At 43.4% G+C, this 19,910-nt stretch overlaps 1 protein-coding gene and 1 pseudogene across 24 annotated transcripts in view; one reads left to right on the top strand and one right to left on the bottom strand.

Moving 5' to 3' along the window:
- The window catches only part of LOC137648632 (protein tramtrack, alpha isoform-like), a 363,704-nt gene that overhangs the window by 184,714 nt on the left and 159,080 nt on the right, over nucleotides 1-19,910 (top strand). The window contains exon 5 of one of the 24 annotated variants that reach the window (XM_068381586.1): nucleotides 18,599-19,616. The exons of 20 other annotated variants lie outside the window; for them this stretch is intronic. In XM_068381586.1, the coding sequence (XP_068237687.1) occupies nucleotides 18,599-19,006 (408 nt within the window). In that variant the 3' untranslated portion in view covers nucleotides 19,007-19,616. Of the gene's footprint in view, nucleotides 1-16,003; nucleotides 16,496-17,314; nucleotides 17,924-17,972; nucleotides 18,567-18,598; nucleotides 19,617-19,910 lie in introns of those variants that run through there. 3 more of the 24 variants (XM_068381587.1, XM_068381594.1, XM_068381580.1) reach the window with 3 other exon arrangements.
- On the bottom strand, nucleotides 10,751-14,611 carry LOC137648636 (uncharacterized; annotated as a pseudogene).

The raw sequence follows: 19,910 nt of genomic DNA, 5'->3' as shown, positions 1-19,910 counted from the left end.
ACTTTTTCCTGCCCGCTGGATCTATTCTCGCTCATGCGAAGCTACGATCGTCCCTGCCCTAGTCGGAGGAAGACCTCCAACTTGGAGCATGGCTCGGACTTTTAGTCCTTTAAGAGATCTTCTCAAGACCCTTTTACGACAGGCCTCGGATTGTATTCCGCCTTGGGTCTTCTGCTCACTCTGGCCACGGCCAGTGTGTAAGCAATCTTCTTGGTCTCTTACTACTCCCCCCCTTTCTAAGGAAGAGGGGAAGGCAACATTCAGGCTCGCTCCTGAGTTGTTGGCTAGACTCAGAATCTGAGGGTCCCGACCCTTCGGTCCGATTCATTCAAGATTTTGAGTCTCCATTCTGTGTCTGATGTCCCAAGACCTTCTCTTTCTTGCCAGTACAGGAATCGAGAGGTTAGCGCTGGGAACAGCTGCAGTTTGGCCTCAGTTGCAGCCGATTTGGGAACACAAGGAGGACATGGGGGGAGAGTCACCAGTATACCTCTTCAGCCCGGACTCAAGGACATTCATCTCGACCTGTCTTCAGACCCTCCCCCGTCACGTCGCCCTACAGCACGATGTTGGATACATCGCAACGTCCCTCGCCTTCGAGTAATACTACTCTGTGACGCAGGTGCTACAAGCTGGAGTCTGGAAGCGTCTGATGACCTTCGCAGCCCGCTTCCTGCAGGGCGTGACCCACAGGAGTCTCGATACGTTTTCTATCGCTCTGTGGTGGCTACACAACAGCTGGTCTAACCTCAGGCTCCTTTTTGGACAGGTAGCAGAAGGTTGAGGGCATTGTTATCAGGTTTTAGTCTGCATGAACGAAAGAAGTATGTCTGGCCCTTACTTCTTTCTTCATCATCCCCTCTACGGGGAAGCAGCATCCTGGTCTCTGCATAGCTGACCTCGAACCTCTGCAGGTAAACCATGCTTCCTTGTGTTCCGAGTATTGAGTCAATACTGTCGCGTCCCCCATACCCTGACGAGGTGGTATTGGGAACGTCCTAACCAGAGTTCCTTCTGGAACTCCAGGTCAACTGCCTAAGACGGGTCACACTTCTTCCTTCACACACAAGCTTACGTAGGCCACATGGTTCCTTGCGGTGCAAGGAACTTGTGAGGTGCAGGGACTCCTTTTCTCGAGTGCGACTCACTCGGATTCTGAGTCCCCGGGTAAAGCCAAAGCCAGTATGGCTGGGGACTTTCCACCCTTCCTAAGGGATAAGTCACCCTTTGTAAATAGCGTGGTTTGTATTTCGGTTACGGAACAAATGACAAATTCGAAGATAATTTGTATTTTTCCTAACCATACAAACCTTAGCTATTTACACATATTTGCCCGCCAGCCCTGTCCCCCAAGACAAGTCCTACCTCTAAGTGAAAGTGAGTATTCACCTGTGTGTGAGGGGGAGGAGGGGTAGCTAGCTACCACTCCCCTACCCCCCCGCTAACTAGCGCGGGGGTAATACACCCTCGTTAAAATTCTAATGGCTCGCCATTTCAGCTACGCTAAAAGTAATACCCTTTGTAAATAGCTAAGGTTTGTATGGTTAGGAAAAATACAAATTATCTTCGAATTTGTCATTTTTGGGTAAGATGGCCATGTCGTCCTGATGGAAGTTCCTTAAAGGCAGTTTCCTAGGGTATATTACAACTACGGCGATATTCCCAGAGAATTTACCTTCAGGTACCCAGAATTCTAACTCCTGGAGCGAGTATCCCTAAAAAAGACCTTAGGGATATCGTAAATATCAGTGGACGTATTCTTGACATGCCTCATAGCAATCTATACCCCGAATAGAGTTAACACTTCGTAGGGGTCAAATGGCAAGAAAACGAAAACGATAAGAAAGGGGGGAGCCGTTCGTAAGGCATCTCTCCTCCCCGTTTCGAAAGCGTGCCCTGTGCCGCTCGCGGCGCCATCTGTATTCCTTGTAGCAATACACAAGGTGCTACAGATACTGTATGTAGGGAGGGGTCCTACAACCCTTTTCACTTTTTTTTTTTTTTTTTTTTTGAAAAGGAACAGGGCGGGTCCATCAGGACGACATGGCCATCTTACCCAAAAATAGATTTTTCGCTTCGCTCAAAATCCGTTTTTTGGGCTCAAGCCATGTCGTCCTGATGGAAGTATACCAGAGCATTACTGTATCTGTGGATTCTCAATACGTGCCGTACTCCTCAGGAATGTTTCTTAGTCAACTCGACTGAAAGACCTAAGATGTTACCGTTATACATCTTTTCACTAATCATAAGCCATGAAAGCGCTTCCTGCCCCCTACAGGGAGGAGTCCTACTAGACTCTAGAAACGAACGAAGAGACATATACCTATGTATGAATCACTCGCCAGCCAGTACAATATAGTGGTCTCACTCTATATGAAGTAAAGCATAGTCTTACGGAACTACAGCATCCAAGGGAAAAAATCCCGACCAGCACCCTGGTCGAAGTAAAATTAGACAAAAAGGTTATATCTGCGTAGGATTAAACTTGCTGCCGCCACCGTCCTCAGAGAGGGGTGAAGTCCTTTATGCTAAGGAAAGTATAAACCAGTGCAACAAGGCTTTGCATTAAGGAATAGGCTATTATAGATATCCCCGATTAATATACATAGGCTAAATGCTCGATAAATAACATGAAATCAATATAGGTGAAGGAGACGCAAGGTTCCCGAGAACAAGTTTATTGAGTAACAATAAATAGACATGGTCACCTTAAATATATACATATGATAGGTGGATGACCAACAATTTACACAAGTACCGTAGTGCATGGATGAATGGTTATCTGAAAGAAAACAATTGGGTCACTTGCCGCATACCAAGGTATCAAAGTTAACGTCCATGTTACTACTTTGCTGACAATAGCGTTAGCAACGCTCGGCACACCTGTCTGTACTTGTGCTACCATCACCATAACGCTGGAACAGTCACTGTAGGCTCTCAGAGCCTTCACTACTAGTTATATCAACGCATATAACTAACCACTCACCCAAGAATCAAAGTCCCAAATAATTCCACTGTTCCTCGCAGAGTTAAACAGCAGGGTTAACGACGCAACCAACTGCTACCACAGACCTCTTTAGCTGCTCCACTTGCTTAGCATAGTGGCAAAAGAATACCCTGGAAGACTTCCAGCCAGTGTATGAACGAAGGTGTTCAAAATCCATAAAGTTAAAGAAGTTTAAGGATGAAGCAACTTTCCTCGGATCATGACCTGCGGGTGAACTGTCAGGATCCGCTCTGCGAATAAAATATGTAATTTTCGCCCTAAGCTGATTTAAAGATAAATTCGAGCCCGATGTTTCTCCTCTGAATAGTTGGCCCCCATGGAAGTCTGAAGTTCTACGAAGATAGACCTTTAGGCATTCTACGGGACATAGAGATGCATCTTCTTTCAGAGGGCAGATTCTCCAGGGACCCCACCTGTTGGTGGGCAACTCGTTCTTAGCGAGAAACGTAGGGTCCGGAAACAGGTTCAGTTCTCCCCCATCCAGGAACTGAACCCGGCCCTCCTCTCTCGAGAGGGCCACAATCTCACTAACTCTGGCCCCAGAAGCAAGGGCAAAAAGGAAGATCACTTTTTGAGTCAGGTCCTTCAATGCGCATTCCTCATTATCCAGTAATGAGGCAAAATGAAGGACTTTGTCTAACGACCACGAAATAGGCTTTGGAGGAGCTGATGGTCTAAGCCTAGCACAGGCCTTCGGGATCTTATTAAACATCTCGTTAGCGAGGTCTACCTGGAAGGCATATAGAATGAGTCTTGTCAGAGCTGACTTACATGTAAAAATCGTGTTAGCCGCCAGCCCCTGTCCGTGGAGGTGGATGAAGAAGGATAGGCAGAACTCCGTAGAGATCTCTTGCGGGTTCTTGTCTTTGACAAAGGCTACCCATTTCTTCCATGCTGATTCGTACTGCCTCCTAGTAGACTTACACTTGTATTCTTCCAGGAAGTCGATGCTATCTTTCGAGATTCCGAACCGTTTCTTCACCGCTAGGGAGAGAAAATCATGAGCTGCAGGGTCCGGGTTTTCTGTAATGAAGCGTAGACAGTCGACTTCTGGACTTGCTGGGACAGAACTGGGTCCGGGAGTGGTAGAAACTTCATTCGTAGTTCCAGAGCTAGAGGGAACCATACACTGTTCGGCCACTTGTGGGCCACTATTGCTGCTACTCCCTTGAAGGATCTCAGTTTGTTGAGGACCCTCAACATCAGATTGTGAGGGGGAAACAGCTAGATCCTGGACCATCTGTTCCAATCGAGGGACATCGCATCTACTGCTTCCGCCAATGGGTCCACGTATGGGGACACATATTTCGGCAGCTTCTTGTTGTCCTTCGTCGCGAAGAGGTCTATCTGCAGTTCTGGGACTTGTCTCAAGATGAAGGAGAATGATCCTGCGTCTAGGGACCATTCTGACTCTATCGGTGTAACCCTGGATAGAGCGTCCGCGGTCACATTCCGGACTCCTTGAAGGTGAACTGCTGACAGGTGCCACTTCTTCTTCTCCGCCAGTCGAAATATGGCTAACATTACCTGGTTGAGAGGTGGGGATCTCGATCCCCGCCGATTCAGACATTTCACTACCACCTCGCTGTCCAGTACCAACCTTACATGGATCGAGTGACGTGGGGATACTTTCTTCAGGGTAAGAAGCACTGCCATAGCTTCTAGAAAGTTTATGTGAAAAGTCCCAAATAGCTTGGACCAGGTCCCTTGCACTTTTTTCCGATGGGAGTGACCCCCCCACCCTACCTTTGAGGCGTCTGTGTGGATTGTCACTGACGGGGGGGATGGCTGAAGAGGTAGAGACCTCTTTAGACGACTGGCTTGAGACCACGGTCTGAGAAGAGAACGTAGTCGAAGTGGGACCGGTCTCTTCAAGTCCCTTCGCTCTTTCGATGCAAAGGTTCTCCATACTCCTGCTGCATCTTTTAGCTGTGCTCTTAGCACTGGGTCTGTTACTGATGCAAACTGAAGAGAGCCCAAAACCCTCTCTTGTTCGCGTCTTGATATCCTCTCGGAACCTAGAAGTCTCCTGACAGACCCCGCTATTTCCTTCCTCTTTGACATCGGAATGGAAAAACGGTGTGACACTAGATCCCAGTGAATTCCCAACCACTGGAACCTCTGAGCTGGAGAAAGACGAGACTTCTTTCTGTTGATCATGAAACCTAGATATTCCAGGAACTGAATCACTTGTAGGGAAGCTTGCAAGCATTCTGCTCTGGATGCTGCCCACACCAACCAATCGTCCAGGTAGGCTACTACTTGGAACCCTTTTAGGCGTAACTGTTTGAGCGCTGCGCTCGCAAGCTTCGTAAAGATCCTTGGGGCTATGTTTAGCCCGAAGGGCATCGCTCTGAAAGCATAAAGTTTTTGTTGTAGCTTGAATCCTAGGTAGGGGGAGAGACGGCGACTTATTGGAACGTGCCAATATGCGTCTGACAAATCGATGGAGACGGTATATGCCCTCTTGGGCAGTAAGGCCCTTATGTGTTGTAACGTTAACATCTTGAACTTGTGGTTCACTATGAACTTGTTGAGTGGTGACAAGTCCAGAATGACTCTGAGTTTCCCCGAGTCTTTCTTGGGAACACAAAACAGCCTCCCTTGAAACTTGATGGACTTTACCCTCCGGATCACCTTTTTCTCCAACAGATCTTGGATGTACTCCTCCAAAACGGGGGTGGAGTGTTGGAAAAATTGAGGGCACTGGGGCGGAGTACTGTACCAACTCCAACCCAGTCCATTTTTGAGAAGGCTGTGGGCCCAGGGAACGAAGGTCCAGCGATCCCGGAAATACTGAAGTCTCCCACCTACCGGCGACACTTCACTTTGACTGCCCTGCAGTCTTGCCTCCCTGGCCGCGACCACCTCTGAATCCTCGTCCCCTAGAGGGGCGTCTCGCCGAACCTCTGGCTGCACCTCTGGGCTTTGCACGAAACGTGGTCGATTGTCCCTCGAACACTGGATTGAATGCCGGGGAAGCTGATGACACGGCTTGGGGTACCCATTGGAAGGTGGTCGGGGTCTGGGCTACCAGTTGTGGTACCGGAGGCAAAGCTGGCTGCTGCTGCTGCTGTCTTTGTGGTTTGAAAGGCTTGGCTGGACGGGAGGAAAACCTCGATTTCTTCGCCTTTCCTTTCGGCTGAGGGCCCTCATCCGGAGAAGACTTCCTCTTAAGGGACAGGCCCCACTTCAGGAGAAGATTACGGTTCTCAGTGGCTGCCTTGTCCACCACCTCTTTGACCACGTCGTTGGGAAAGAGATCTTTACCCCAGATGCTGGATGAAATGAGCCTCTTGGGTTCATGCCTCACTGTGGCCGAGGCGAAAACAAACTCTCTACAGGCCCTCCTTGCTTTACAAAGCAATAGAGGTCCTTAGTCACCGTGGCCAGATGGATCTTGGCCATTACCAGGAACATCTCCGGCATCTTGGGGTCGCTAGCCATCGTCTCCATGTTGGTCTGGAGAGACATCGAGGCTGCCAGGCGCTCCTTTGTGTCCAATTCCCTCCGTAGGAGGAATTCCGACAACTTGGGAAGGTTTTCGCCAAACTGCTGACCTGCAATGTCGGCATCCAACTTCCCAACCGAGAAAGTGAGGTGCACCTCCTTCCAGTCCTTATTGTCCAGCGGCAAGGCCAACGACAGAGGTTTGCATTCCTCCAGAGATGGACACGGTTTGCCAGCTTCAACCGCCTTCAAGACGGCCGCGAACCCCTTCTGCATAAAGGGGAAGGCCCTAGCCGGGGAGGATACAAAGGAGGGGTGCTTCTTACTCAAAGCGGCAACTTTAGAGTTTGAGAACCCCCTCTCCTTCAATGCAGCTGTTAGAGTAGCTTGAGCCTTGGAGTGATCCAGGATAATCACCTCCTTCGGTTCCGTCTCCTCCTTCGAGGCCGGCTCCTTCTTCAAACGGACATAACAGTCCGGGTAGGCCCCTCTACTGGGCCAGAATTCCACCTCCTCAAGGGGAACTGAGCCCAGTTTCTCCGACATGACGATTTTCCCGATCGTCATCGGCATGTGCTCGGCATATCTCCACGGGTTGGCATCCGAGCACAGAGGAAGGTCCTTCACGTTGAGCTTCTTTGGAGGTCCACGTGATGCTGTGATCTTCTGCATCTGGAGCTCCAAAGTAGCGGCCTTCTGATTATTCTCCCTCTGCATCTGTTGGATCATACCAACGATGGAAGAGAGAGCCTGTCCTAGCTCTGCTGGAAGAGCGGACGAGGTAGAGGGGATAGGTTCAGGGACCTGAACCGGCACGTCTGAAGATACGGGAACCTCTTCCTCCACGGCAATAGGATCTCGATCCTCCTCCTCACCTTCTGCGAGGAGATCCTGTTCCGCACGATCGGACAAGTCAGACATCTTGTCATCCAACTGGATGTCCTGCATGGCATCAGCAACATCCTCCTCCACTGGGATCTGGACGAGAGGGATCTCCGGCCGAGGCTGGGGAACAACAGCGTTAATGGAGCCTTGGGAAAAAGGTATGCCCTCATCTTCTCAATAGGAAGATAAGGTCCAGTGGTGTTTTTCTGAAAACCCCTTACCCATAAGCGAAGCTTCTCCCTCGCTGCATCTCTTGACTCCGCCGACCTAGGGGATTCAAAAGCCTCTGATAGCAGGTTAGTACATACAGCACATACCTGCGGATCCCAGTAGCGATGGTCATCATTGGAGGCTGCGCAAGCCGCGTGCCTCCTACACGAGACATGTCCGCAAAAGTTCTTACTGCGGACATTGCAGAAGACACTATCACACTTCGGATGCTCCTCCTGTAAAAGAAGAAAATTTCCATGAATATCAAGTGAATTTCAATTCACATGTAAAAAATGAGTATTCACCAAGAATAAGGGAAAGACACCTACTTGTGAAACCCACACAAACACCTGTGGAAGCCCACCAGCCAAAGTCACGTAGTTAGTCTTTACTAGAATAACCAGAGAGCATATTTCCAAAGGAAATTAGGTGTAGCTCACACCTAAGGTAGAATTTTACCATTCCGGCCAGGGATGAAAAGAATTCTCTTTTATCCTTGTAAGGCGACACCAAGTGATTGCACAAGTAACACAAGTAAGTTAGAAAAGACAGTGTTGTAACCTACTATATCATGGACTCCCTTGGTTGAATACACCACCAAAGAAAGGACTGATACAGTACCTGAGGGTGGTGTGCCGGCCGGCTATTGCCGGTCAGCGCACACACACCCCCCCCCCCCCCCCCCCCCCCCGTTTTTCGAAAGGTAGATCTCAAGTACACAACATCAGATCACCCCTATTGGGGAGAACTCCAGATCCCATGCCTGAACCGGCCGGCAGTGGTTGCCGGTCCGCAGCCACCCGGTTTGCACTGCGTTGCCGGCCATCATTCTTAGTGGCCGGCTAACCGGGCAGTGTAGCAGGCCGGCCGGCAGCAGTAAGCAAACCCTGCCGGCTGGCCTCCACACCAGGTAGCGCTCGGCTTCCGGCCCCACTTATAGTGGCCGGCAGATGAACAAGAGACCGGCCGGCAAAGGTATTTAACCATCGCCGACCGACAGCAAGAAAACTGGAGAACACCCCCCCCACCGGCGGCCGGCCTGTAGGCCGGCAGACGGCAAGGACAACACAAACGAAGACAACAGAATGAGTGCCGGGCTAAGAGGCTATGAGCCTCTGTGCCTGGCACCCGAAAGAGTGCCGAAAGGAAGGGGAGACACTAAGTCAGGCTTCCTAACCGCTGCTTACTGAATCTACAGACGGCAGCGGTGGAGGGACCAAGAAAGGACCGGGCAGCACTCGAAGAAAGGGTCTCTGCCGGTCGGCACACTCTGCCGGCCGACAGGGGACCACGTCAGTTCCCCATCCTAACCTAGGCTAGGTACGGATGCGGACGACTGACACAAAGAAACGGAAAATAGAAGGGAAGGACAGAGGGTCCTATCCAACCTTGCCTTGGTTAAGGGTCATCCCAACTAAGACAGCTCATCTCAGCCAGAGAAAAACCCGAGGGGGAGGCCGGCACTACTGGCTGCCTCCCTAAAACCACGGCAAGGAAGGAATTGCCATTCCAGAAAAGGGAACATATCCCGAATCCGGAACGGCAAGAGGACAAGTCTGAGGGGTCACCTAGCGAAGGGATCACTACTGGAACCCAACAAGGTGGACCAAGGGGGATAAACCCCTTATGCCCGTGTCAGTCAGCAAGGGAGACTCTGCCCCATGCCATACCAACCCGAACTCAGACTAAACACTGTTGTACTGTCCCCCTCTGAACCAATTCAGTTGGAACGGGAAGGTACAGTACTACTCCAGCATAGATATATTTGAAAATTAATTCAAACAAACCACTAGAGTTAAGCCTAAGGCTTAAACAGAGGGAAAGGGTTTGCCCCTTCCCCGAAGAGAAGGGAGCAAACGGGGAAACAGATAATATTATAATGACCTAAGACAACCTAGCCTAGGCACTAAGAGAATCGATTACCTAATTCACCGAAACTCACACCAATACTATCTTGGAAGGTACTCGAAAAGGGCTTATATGTATAACGTTGCCTAACGCTTAAAGCAATAAAAATCACACTTGGAAGACTAATTATCATGCAGGAAGTACATAGGCCAACAGCTAGCCTACGAAGACTAGTGTTGGCAGCCTAGGCAAAACTTCGCCAGGCACTACTATCGCATCATAACAGAATTCCTAAATAAGCTAAGTAGCTAATATTTAAGCGCAAAGGGGCTGGGAACGTCGCTCTTGCTAACAAATAAATCCTATTCTAGCGAGCGACAGCATCCATGATGCCTCCAGCAGGCAACAGCTCTTGTATCAAAGATAACTCTTTCAATTACTTTAATTTTAACCAAGAGCCTACATTTATACATAAAAGAAATAGTACTCAACTTATCCGAGGCAGAAGAAGTTGGAGAAAGCATTATCAAACGAGAAATTCCAAAATTTGGTAGAAATACAGGGAAAAAACACCGAGTCGTAGAGCTACGCAAAAAGGAATACAGATGGCGCCGCGAGCGGCGCAGGGCACGCTTTCGAAACGGGGAGGAGAGATGCCTTACGAACGGCTCCCCCCTTTCTTATCGTTTTCGTTTTCTTGCCATTTGACCCCTACGAAGTGTTAACTCTATTCGGGGTATAGATTGCTATGAGGCGTGTCAAGAATACGTCCACTGATATTTACGATATCCCTAAGGTCTTTTTTAGGGATACTCGCTCCAGGAGTTAGAATTCTGGGTACCTGAAGGTAAATTCTCTGGGAATATTGCCGTAGTTGTAATATACCCTAGGAAGCTGCCTTTAAGGAACTTCCATCAGGACGACATGGCTTGAGCCCAAAAATATATATATATAGATATAGATATAGATATAGATATAGATATAGATATGTAATTAAGGGATTTTGACAAAGGAAAAATCTATTTCTGGGCGAGGGACCTGTGTCACCCAGTGAAATGCTCCTTATAGCACCATTTCTAAGGTTTAAATACAGTGAACCCTCGCTACTTCGCGGTTCGACCATCGCGGATTCACCACTTCGCGGATTTTTTCCATAACCCATATATATACAGTAATATATATATATATGTATGCATGTATTTATGTATATATGTAGGTATGTATGTGTATACATATAAATATATATATATATACACACACACACATATATATATATATATATATATATATATATATATATATATATATATATATATATATATATATATATATATATCTAAAGTAGGAAGATGTGATGTAGTTCTAAGGGAAAAGTATGGGAAATATGTCTGGGTAATAAGCAAAGCTCTACCTCCAGTTTGTTTCTTCATTATGATCAGAGATAAATGTAAACAAAATATTGGTTGCCATTTTTTATCGTGCTTTTTAGCGTGTTTAGGAAATGCATGATATAAAATCACCTTTAATATTTGTGCCTGTTTTAGTTTAGGGTACTGTAGTACATGCATTAAGTGTTCTGTACATTAAAGGGTAGTTTGTTAACAGAACTACGTACAAGGGAAGGTTTTAAAAGTCTGAATATACATGTTGAATAAATAGGTAAATATGGTGTCACTACTTCGCGGATTTTCACCTATCGCGGCCGCGACTGGAACCTATCTACCGCGATAAACGAGGGTGCACTGTACTGCTAGATATACCAGAGAAAAAGTTGCATGGAATGCCAGGAATATACCCAGCTCACTCACCCTTATAGGGTGTCGGTATAGAAACGGGCGTGTTAAAACCACTACCAGAGGTCCCTTACCAATTAGTCTTCTTCCTCAATATCCCCCGATACTACGAGGTGCCGTTCTACATCCGACTACTGCCCGCTACTACGGCTACTGCCCTCCCCCACTACTACCACTGCCCACGCTTCACCCATCATTCCTAATAGCACCCCAAGCTTGGGTCAGCCTAGGGTGAGGAAAAAGAGGGTGGGTTCACTGGGCGACACAGGTCCCTCGCCCAGAAATAGATTTTTCCTTTGTCAAAATCCCTTTTCTGGGCTCAACTTATGGCGCTCCGTGAAATAGTAACAGAGAATTGGTCCCATAAGCTTGGAAATACACAAAGTTAAGGAACTGAAATAAAATATAATAATTTAATTAAGAGTGTTTTAATAATAAACCTTAATATACCAATCTCTTAAATTACAATACCAGGTCAGAGACCCAAAACTTATTGGTAAAAATAGAGAAAAACTTCCAATAGATAAAGAACATGAGATGTCTAAATATAATACAAAAAGCATTAGTAATATATAAACATCCTAAACATGGGTTAAAGTGCAATCCAAATGAAGGTCAAGGTTAAGGCAGGGACAATAAGCAAGGCAGGTAGGAGAAAAGGCACTAAAATGAAAAAGATATATATGAAGATAGGACCCATTATAATGGTACTGTTATATCCGGGGGAACCACATTCCCTGCTGCCACTGTTGCAAATTTTAGGGCTTCCAAGGATTTTAAATAGTGGCGTTTGAATACTGGTGGTGATTTCCAGCCTGTATATCTTTTTAATTCTTCAAAATTCATGTGATGAAAATAATTTACTGATGTTGCTACTGCTCGGATATCATGGGGCATGTGGGACTGATTCAGGGTTGGCTTGTTTAATAAAATTAAGAATCTGTTGTCTGTTTCTTTTCGGGGAAATGGTTCCTCCATTCTCTCTAATAAACAAAGGGCCTGAAGACTTATTAGGAGTTCTATTCAAATAGGCTTTTAGAGTGTTAACTGGGCACAGAGATAGGTCCTGTGGAAGTGGGACAATCTTCCATGGGGTCCATCTATTCTGTGGGTCCTCATTCTTTGCTAAGAATTTTCTATCTGGAGAGATTAATATTTCACCAGAAGAAAGAAAGTCAATGTGATCTGGTTCTCTAGATAATGCTGAGAGTTCAGATATTCTGGCTCCTGAAGCTAAACTTATCAAAAATAACGTCTTTCTAAGAAGCGTTATATAAGTGCACGAGTCATTATCAGTGTCAGAAGCTAGTTTAAGGACATCATTTAAAAACCAGGAAACTGTGTGAGGACGAGTTACTGGTTTTAGTCTAGCATAAAAGCTCTTGGGATTGACGAAAAATATGAATCTGTGAGATTAATATTGAACCCGAACTGAAATATTTTCTTTGACGCAGACTTAATTGTAGTAATAGTATTAACGGCTAGTCCTCCTTCAAACAAAGTTCTGAAAAAGGTAACTGTCAAATTCGTAGTCATTGTCTGAACACCTGAGTCTTTCAAAAATTTTGCTAACTTCCTTACAGCAGAATCATATTGCTGAAGGGTAGATTCTCTTTTGTCTGACTCTAAGAACAATGTGTTAAGAGGGTCAAGCTCAGCATCTTTTTGTGCTGCAAATTTCATGAAGTCCATAAAGTTAGGGCACTCTGAATTCTTGAGGAAGCTGACACACTGCGAGTTTGTACTATTTGTGTTAACTTTGGGTTGGGAATCCGCCGAGGGCGGAGTCTCAGTTCCACCAAAAGAGGAAACCAGTTGCTTTTGGGCCAATTGCGGGCTACTAGGGCAATCCGTCCTTTGAAAGTCCTGAGCTTGTCTAGGACTTTCATTAGCATGTTTATAGGTGGAAACAGGTAAATCCTCCGCCAGGTGTTCCAATCTATGGCCAGAGGGTCCAGGTTGGGGGCTACATAACATTGTAGTTTGTGGTTGGATTCCATGGCAAATAGATCTACTTGTAAATCCGGAACTTGTTGGCAGATCCAATTGAATGACTTTTTGTTTAAGGACCATTCCGACTCCAGCAGAGTTGTCCTTGAAAATGCATCCGCGACTACATTCCTTACACCCGCCAGGTGAACAGCTGACAGGTGCCAATGGTTCTTTGTTGCCATTGAGAAGATTGCTATCATCACATGATTTATGTGACTTGATTTGAAACCTCCCCTGTTGATGCAGTGGACTATCACCACGTTGTCTAGTATTAGTCTGATATGTTGTTTATTATTATTAGCTGAGCCGTAACCCATATTTGAAAATAGAGAAACAATTTTAAACCTAAAGTTTCGTATGACTGGGGATCTTTAGTAATGTCCGTGTTCCTTTCATCAACTTGCATCATTAAACAAAGAGTTTATTAATCACAATACAAGAAATGCTTTGGAATAATTTTACTGAATTCCAGAGATAATAGAATTAGTCCAGGTTCAAAGTATCGTCAGGAGTTCTTGCCTAATAGAATATGATTTTAGGCCAAATTATTGTAAGAACGGAACTATATTAGAGATGTATTAAGTGGGTCTCAAAGTTTACTTATCATTAATGTAAAGATATAGTAGTGTTTAAAAGCAGAATACTGAGAGAAAAGTTCAACTTACTGCAAAAGAATGCATGTACAGAATAACTGTACAGTAATTATGAATGTTCTCTTCAACAGTATTGGGGGAAAATAAAACCACTACTTTGATGACAACAGTGCTTATATATGGCCCATTTCACAAATGGGAGCACAAGCAAAGGATTGTGATGGATACCTTAAGAAAATACTGTATGGTATGTAGTTATTTTATGGCATTTTGTGGAGAGGCCCTGTTTTAAACCTTGACAATGAACATGCTTCTCAGTCTTTCTTTGAAAGGGCCTTTGACAACATTCACGAGTGTATTTACACAGTTATTTTTGTAAGTGTAAAATAGAATGTCACAAATAGAGCACTTAGGAACATACTGTACAACTAGTCTAATCTAGTCAAAATGTCCATATCCTACCACAGGATTTACGGGTCTTAAAGGCATTTATTTTTTAAATTTAGGACTGGCGTTGAATAAGTGCCAGTGTAAGAAAGTAATTGCTGTATATATATAGTATTATGAATGTATTTTTCCTTATAAAAGTCAAATGATAAAATATAATAGGAATAGTGGAACTATCTCTCACAATCATATAAGACAACCTTGAGGAAAACATTAAGTAGCAAAAAGATTAAAAACTTTGGGCTCTACTTCAAAGAAAGCGGTAAATTTAGCGGCTAGAATATGGAGCAAAATTAAGTGTCTTAGACTACTAACTCTTGATAAATAGTATCCATAGGTTATTTAATCTTTTCTGCATAGCAAGTTTGATTTTCAAGGATATTTGATAGGCATTGTAGACAGATGTGATGTTTGTAATGAATTAGCATTTATGATTGCTTCTAAACTCCTTTCCATTTGTAGTTAATCTATTAAAGCATCCACATTATCTAGGGATGTAAATTTCTTGACCCCAAGTAATTCCTTTCCTTAGTATCAATATTTCATCTTGATTATGGAAAATAAAGGTTGCTGTTTTGAGTGCAGAGATTACAGTATGTATGTCCCATTTATAGAACTTAAGTATCGGCTCAACTTGGGAAGAACCTTAGAGGATAACTGGTATTTGTATTTTACTGTGTCTGCAAGAGTAGCTGTATCTAGAGTGACTATTTGGACTTAGTATTGTAGGCTAAAGCAAGCAGTGGCTTTTAAGTTGTGAAATGGTGTACTGTACTGTACATTACCTGTGTTGAAATTATACTTGAAATGTGCTATTTTTTATTGCAAATGAAAGGTAACACTTTGTGATATTCATCTTGGAAGTGCTGCGTGCTTCTGTCTAAAGATTACCACTTTGTATTGATGCTTTTCCACTTATACCACAGCATTCAATATAATTTTGGAGTATCCACCTCCCATTCCGCTGGTTTAAATTTTACTAGTAAAAGAGAAAGACTTCCTACAATTGAGTTGAATATTTCCTCTACATACATGGAAGTTGACCGTGATTCAGCAAGGTAACCCTACACTGACATCTGTTTTGGAGTTTCTATCCACTGGAATTTGTGTGTGGCATAACATGCAAACTGTTGTAAAAGACCTTTGAGTCATCTATTTAAGAGCTTTCAAGGAAATTTTAAGTTTTTTCCTTATTACTGTATAATCGATAATTGTATTACTATTGAAGTATGGGGTTCCACATCAAGTGTGGTGGATGCAAGAAATCTGGTTTATAGTAACTGTATTTTGAATTTTTATTTGATTACTTTCCAATTTGAATGGTGTACAGTACATTCAGTTTTGTTCTGGAATTTTCATGTGTGATGATGTGTTAAGAAATTCATATTTTGAATAAAAAAAAAATTCATAGCTGATATATATTAATTTTGACCTTATTACCTAAAGTTTCAAATCTTGCACTTGTTATGGTTTGTTTTCTTATTTTTTTGCAGTTAATTTTCTTTTTTATTTTATTAAATTACAGTTTGTAGTACAGTATATTTAGTTTATTTATGTACCAATAAATTTTCAGTGGGGCTACAAGTTATTTCATAATCCTTTTTTTGAATCAGTAAGATAAAATAATCTTAGATTCAGTCCTTGATAAATGGGTTAATGTATTCTATGCTAAAAAGTCTTGTCAAAAGTGGGTGAACAAACTACAGTAGCAGATACAGTTCTAGTTGATGATGATGATGGACCCCACTCGACTGAGAGCCTCTTCGTATTGTTTACAGGGGCTGATGACATCTCTGCGTACAGGGCCAATGGGTTTGGTGTCACATAGAACCTCCTCCTCTCCTAGAAGTGGGGGAGGAGGAGAAGGAGGTAGCAGTATCGGAGGCCCGTCTAGCATAGCCACTTGCCCTGTGTGCGGACGAGATTTCCGAGGGCCTTACCAAGGCACACTTCTCAGACGTCACATGAGGACTCACACGGGAGAGAAGCCTTACGCGTGTCCTCACTGTTTTTACCGAGCGAACATCTCGAGCAACCTCACGCGACACATACGCACTCGTCATTCAGAACAGTTCCAGCAGAATCTCTCTGTACGGTCAGATCATCATCACCATCACCACCACCAACAACTCCTCATGGAAGAACCCTCTACAACTGCTACCACTTCCACCACTATTGAAGATGCCACTCCCACAAATACACTTAATACCACTAATAGCTTACAGTTTGTGGCAAACCATTTGGATGACACTTGACCCCCATATTTGTATAAATATCAAGCTATCAACTATGAAAATTGACTGATGAAGTATGTATGGTTCACAAGTGGTTTAGCATGTGACCTAGGTCCAGTAAAGCTTTTCAATTTTAGCCTTTATTTTGAAAATTTGAGGGGATTGTGACCTTTATGACTTTATTACCTTTTAGTCTGAATAAGCAAATGAGGAATTTTTGTTTCATGTGCCTTCAAAACCTTAGACTTTTATTTATGTGTTAAGAAATACAGTAGCATTTTGTTGGAGTAATGTATTAGTTATTTAGGAATCATGGGTTTTGATATTCAGTTCCTTAATAAAGTTAGTGTTGGTAGGATTTACCATTCTTTTTACTTGGAAATAATTTTTATTAAGAGGGTTTTTAAGTGGGTTGAAGCTATTGATATGTATTTTCTTTTTATTTGTAAGGATTTATGAAAGTCAACAAGTCAACTCAGGAGAAAATTTTATTTCAACTTTTTGTACCTCAGTTTTGTAAATTGCTAACCTGTTATTGAAGAAATACAGTTTATTTGTGGTTTGCTGGAAATTTTGACATAAGATACAGTATTACTATAATGGATAATAAAATTTGACAGCGTTGAAGGGCAAAACTTTTCATATGGAACATGTAAATGTAAGATCAAACTAAGATGTAAGGAATGAAAATAAGTTTTATTGTATTCAGAAAAGTACCAACTTGGAAACTATGCAAATTTATTAATTGTTGCACACAAAAATGTAGAAGTTGTAATTTTATGTGTTACTTGGAATGTGTGCATGTGTGTTGGTGGTGGTGCTGCTAAGGTGCTGATAGCATTGTGTGTGTTCCAGGGGAACGGTTCCGTCGTCTGTCCGCTGTGCAGGAAGAGGTTCCAGGGACCCAACAGGCAATATGTACTGACACGCCACATGTCTACCACGCATGCCGTGGAAAAGCCCTACAGATGTCCACACTGTTCGTATCGTGCTGCTCGCCGGGACCATGTTTCCCGACATGTCAGGATGGTGCATACACCTCGACTTCATGCCCTGGCGGCAGCAGCTACACTCGCTGCTCTTCCACACCAAGATGAAAGTCAGCAAGCTCATTCCGTTCTGGATGAAATTCCACATCACCATCACCATCTTCAGGGTGATGTTCAACATCATCTCCAAGAAGAAGTTCAACAACAAACTGAATAAAGAATTCCAATGATGACAGTGATTTGTTTTATCATGCTTACATCTACCTCCTATCCAAGTACCTGGAACCCAAAGTAGGCTTGAGTTCACAACTGGTTCTAATGCATCAGAACTAGGTCAGATTGAAGGGCGTTAGTCATTTTTAAAGTACAATATGTCTCCCAGGATTGTCAGTTTTCAATAGCTTTTGTTTATTTGAAAACTATGATATGACTGTAATTGATATCTAATTCTTTGACTTGAGCTTGGTGATCAGTGGTAGTTAGTGTTCATGCAATGTGTTCCTGATTGAGTGATGTTGTTACAGGCGGATGTAGCTGGATCTTCTGCAGTGCGCTCTCCTTCCCATGGACGGATGCAGGGCGGCATGGCTGTAGTGGAAGGGGGCGCAATGTGCCCCGTGTGTGGAAAGTCCTTCAAAGGCGATAAGTACAAATTCCGCCTCAGTCGTCACATGATAATCCACACTGGGGAGAGACCATTTGCTTGTTCACACTGTCCCTATCGAGCCAACATCCGCACAAATCTTACCCGTCACGTTGCCATACAGCATGCAGGTCACGGGAGCAGAATGTCTAACTCATTGCCACTACCATCTTCCTATAATTTTCCTACTCCTTCCTCTTCTGCACATTCCAGGATTCCCCATTCAAATAATTTGTTTTTGACACCTGAAAGGAGATTTCAGTATAAAGATAGAGAGAAAATGTGAGAATTGAACTAGAGGTTGTTTATAAAGGAAGTTCTTCGACTTTCATTATATCTTGTCTTATTGGTTACTCTTATCAAAACAACTTGGAACTTGGGTGAAGTACAAGATTTATGTGGAGGACTGTCATTCAGAAGAAAGGAGATTTTGTGTAAGGTAGAGTTTTACAACATTATAAAATTCATCTCTTAATTGGCTGATGAAAAAATCTTCCTGTCTTCCAGAGGATGGCCCTTGCCAGTGACAGTGGGAGTAGAGGGCTTTCCTCCTTAAGGGCAGAGCTGTCCCAGTCTACAGCTATGACCTCCTCCTCCTCTTCCTCCTGTTCCTTCATGAACAGCAGTAGCAGCAGAGCCAGTTCTGCTGAGCAACACCCTCAGTTTTCTCAACTTCCATTTCATCCTCCTCCACATTATGTGATGGAAACGACAGTGCAGTGTGAGGTTTGTGGAAGGGCTTTCAGTGGGGCAAAGAGACGCTTCTTGTTGGAAAGACATGTCAGAATACACACCGGAGAAAGACCTTTTCGATGCCCTTACTGTCCTCTGAATTTTACCCAGAGTGGAAATTTGTCCCGCCATTGTCGACGGGCTCATACTCATGTTTCATCACATGAGCGTAGTACCTTGTAAAGTTTTGAGTCCTTGATATCTGCATTTCTTTCTTCATTAACTCTGCCATCTAATTTCAATACCACAAAGCTTACACTTTGCTTTAGACGCTAGTCTTTTGTGTTTGTATTTTTTTTAATGTGAAGTATTTATAAATTTATATTTTGTAAAGAGTTATATCACATCTTTTATAAATTTATATTTTGTAAAGTGTTATATCACATCTGTAGGTTTTGGCTGAATACTGTACTATGTAGTTCTACAGTAAATCTAAATTATATTTATTTTTATAATTTACAGAAGTTAAATATTTATTTTGTTCAGAAATGTTATGTATTTATATGATTTTTTTAGTTTGAATAAAAAGTAAATTGTTTAAGTATATCTTTACTGAAATGTTTATTGCTGTATAACGTAATGCATAAGGTTGTACTGTACAGAGATGAATGGATGCTGTATATAATATGTGTTATTTCATACAGTGCTGTGATGAAAATGCATTTCATGATCCTCTTGGCATTTTGGATGTTAGTTCTCTATCTCTTGTGCCATTGTGCAATTGTCCTAGAGCACCAGGTGCAGTCTTGAAATGTCATATTTACAAAGACAATAAAATCAAGTTATGACATTTTATAGGTGTTTTCATATCCCAAGTAGATGGACATTATTTTCAAAGTATTTTACTTTTATTTAAAGAAAATTTTGAAATGTCATCACAATATGTTCTAAATATACCTATAACTAATGCGTTCACTTGTTGGCAATTTTAATTAAACACTTTTTAAAAAAATTGTGAAAGAAGAAACATTCAACATTGTAGAAGTGCTGATACTTATACTATTGAAATGAAACTAGATATACTGTAGTTATTAGTTCTGCTCATTTTAAACAAAGCAACATTAGCCATACAGTATTTTCATATGAA

This window comes from Palaemon carinicauda, chromosome 10 (genome assembly GCF_036898095.1).
Source record: "Palaemon carinicauda isolate YSFRI2023 chromosome 10, ASM3689809v2, whole genome shotgun sequence".
NCBI classification, from domain to species: domain Eukaryota; kingdom Metazoa; phylum Arthropoda; class Malacostraca; order Decapoda; family Palaemonidae; genus Palaemon; species Palaemon carinicauda.
Note: the sequence above shows the minus strand (reverse complement) of the source record. Positions and strands in the feature narration are given on the sequence as shown.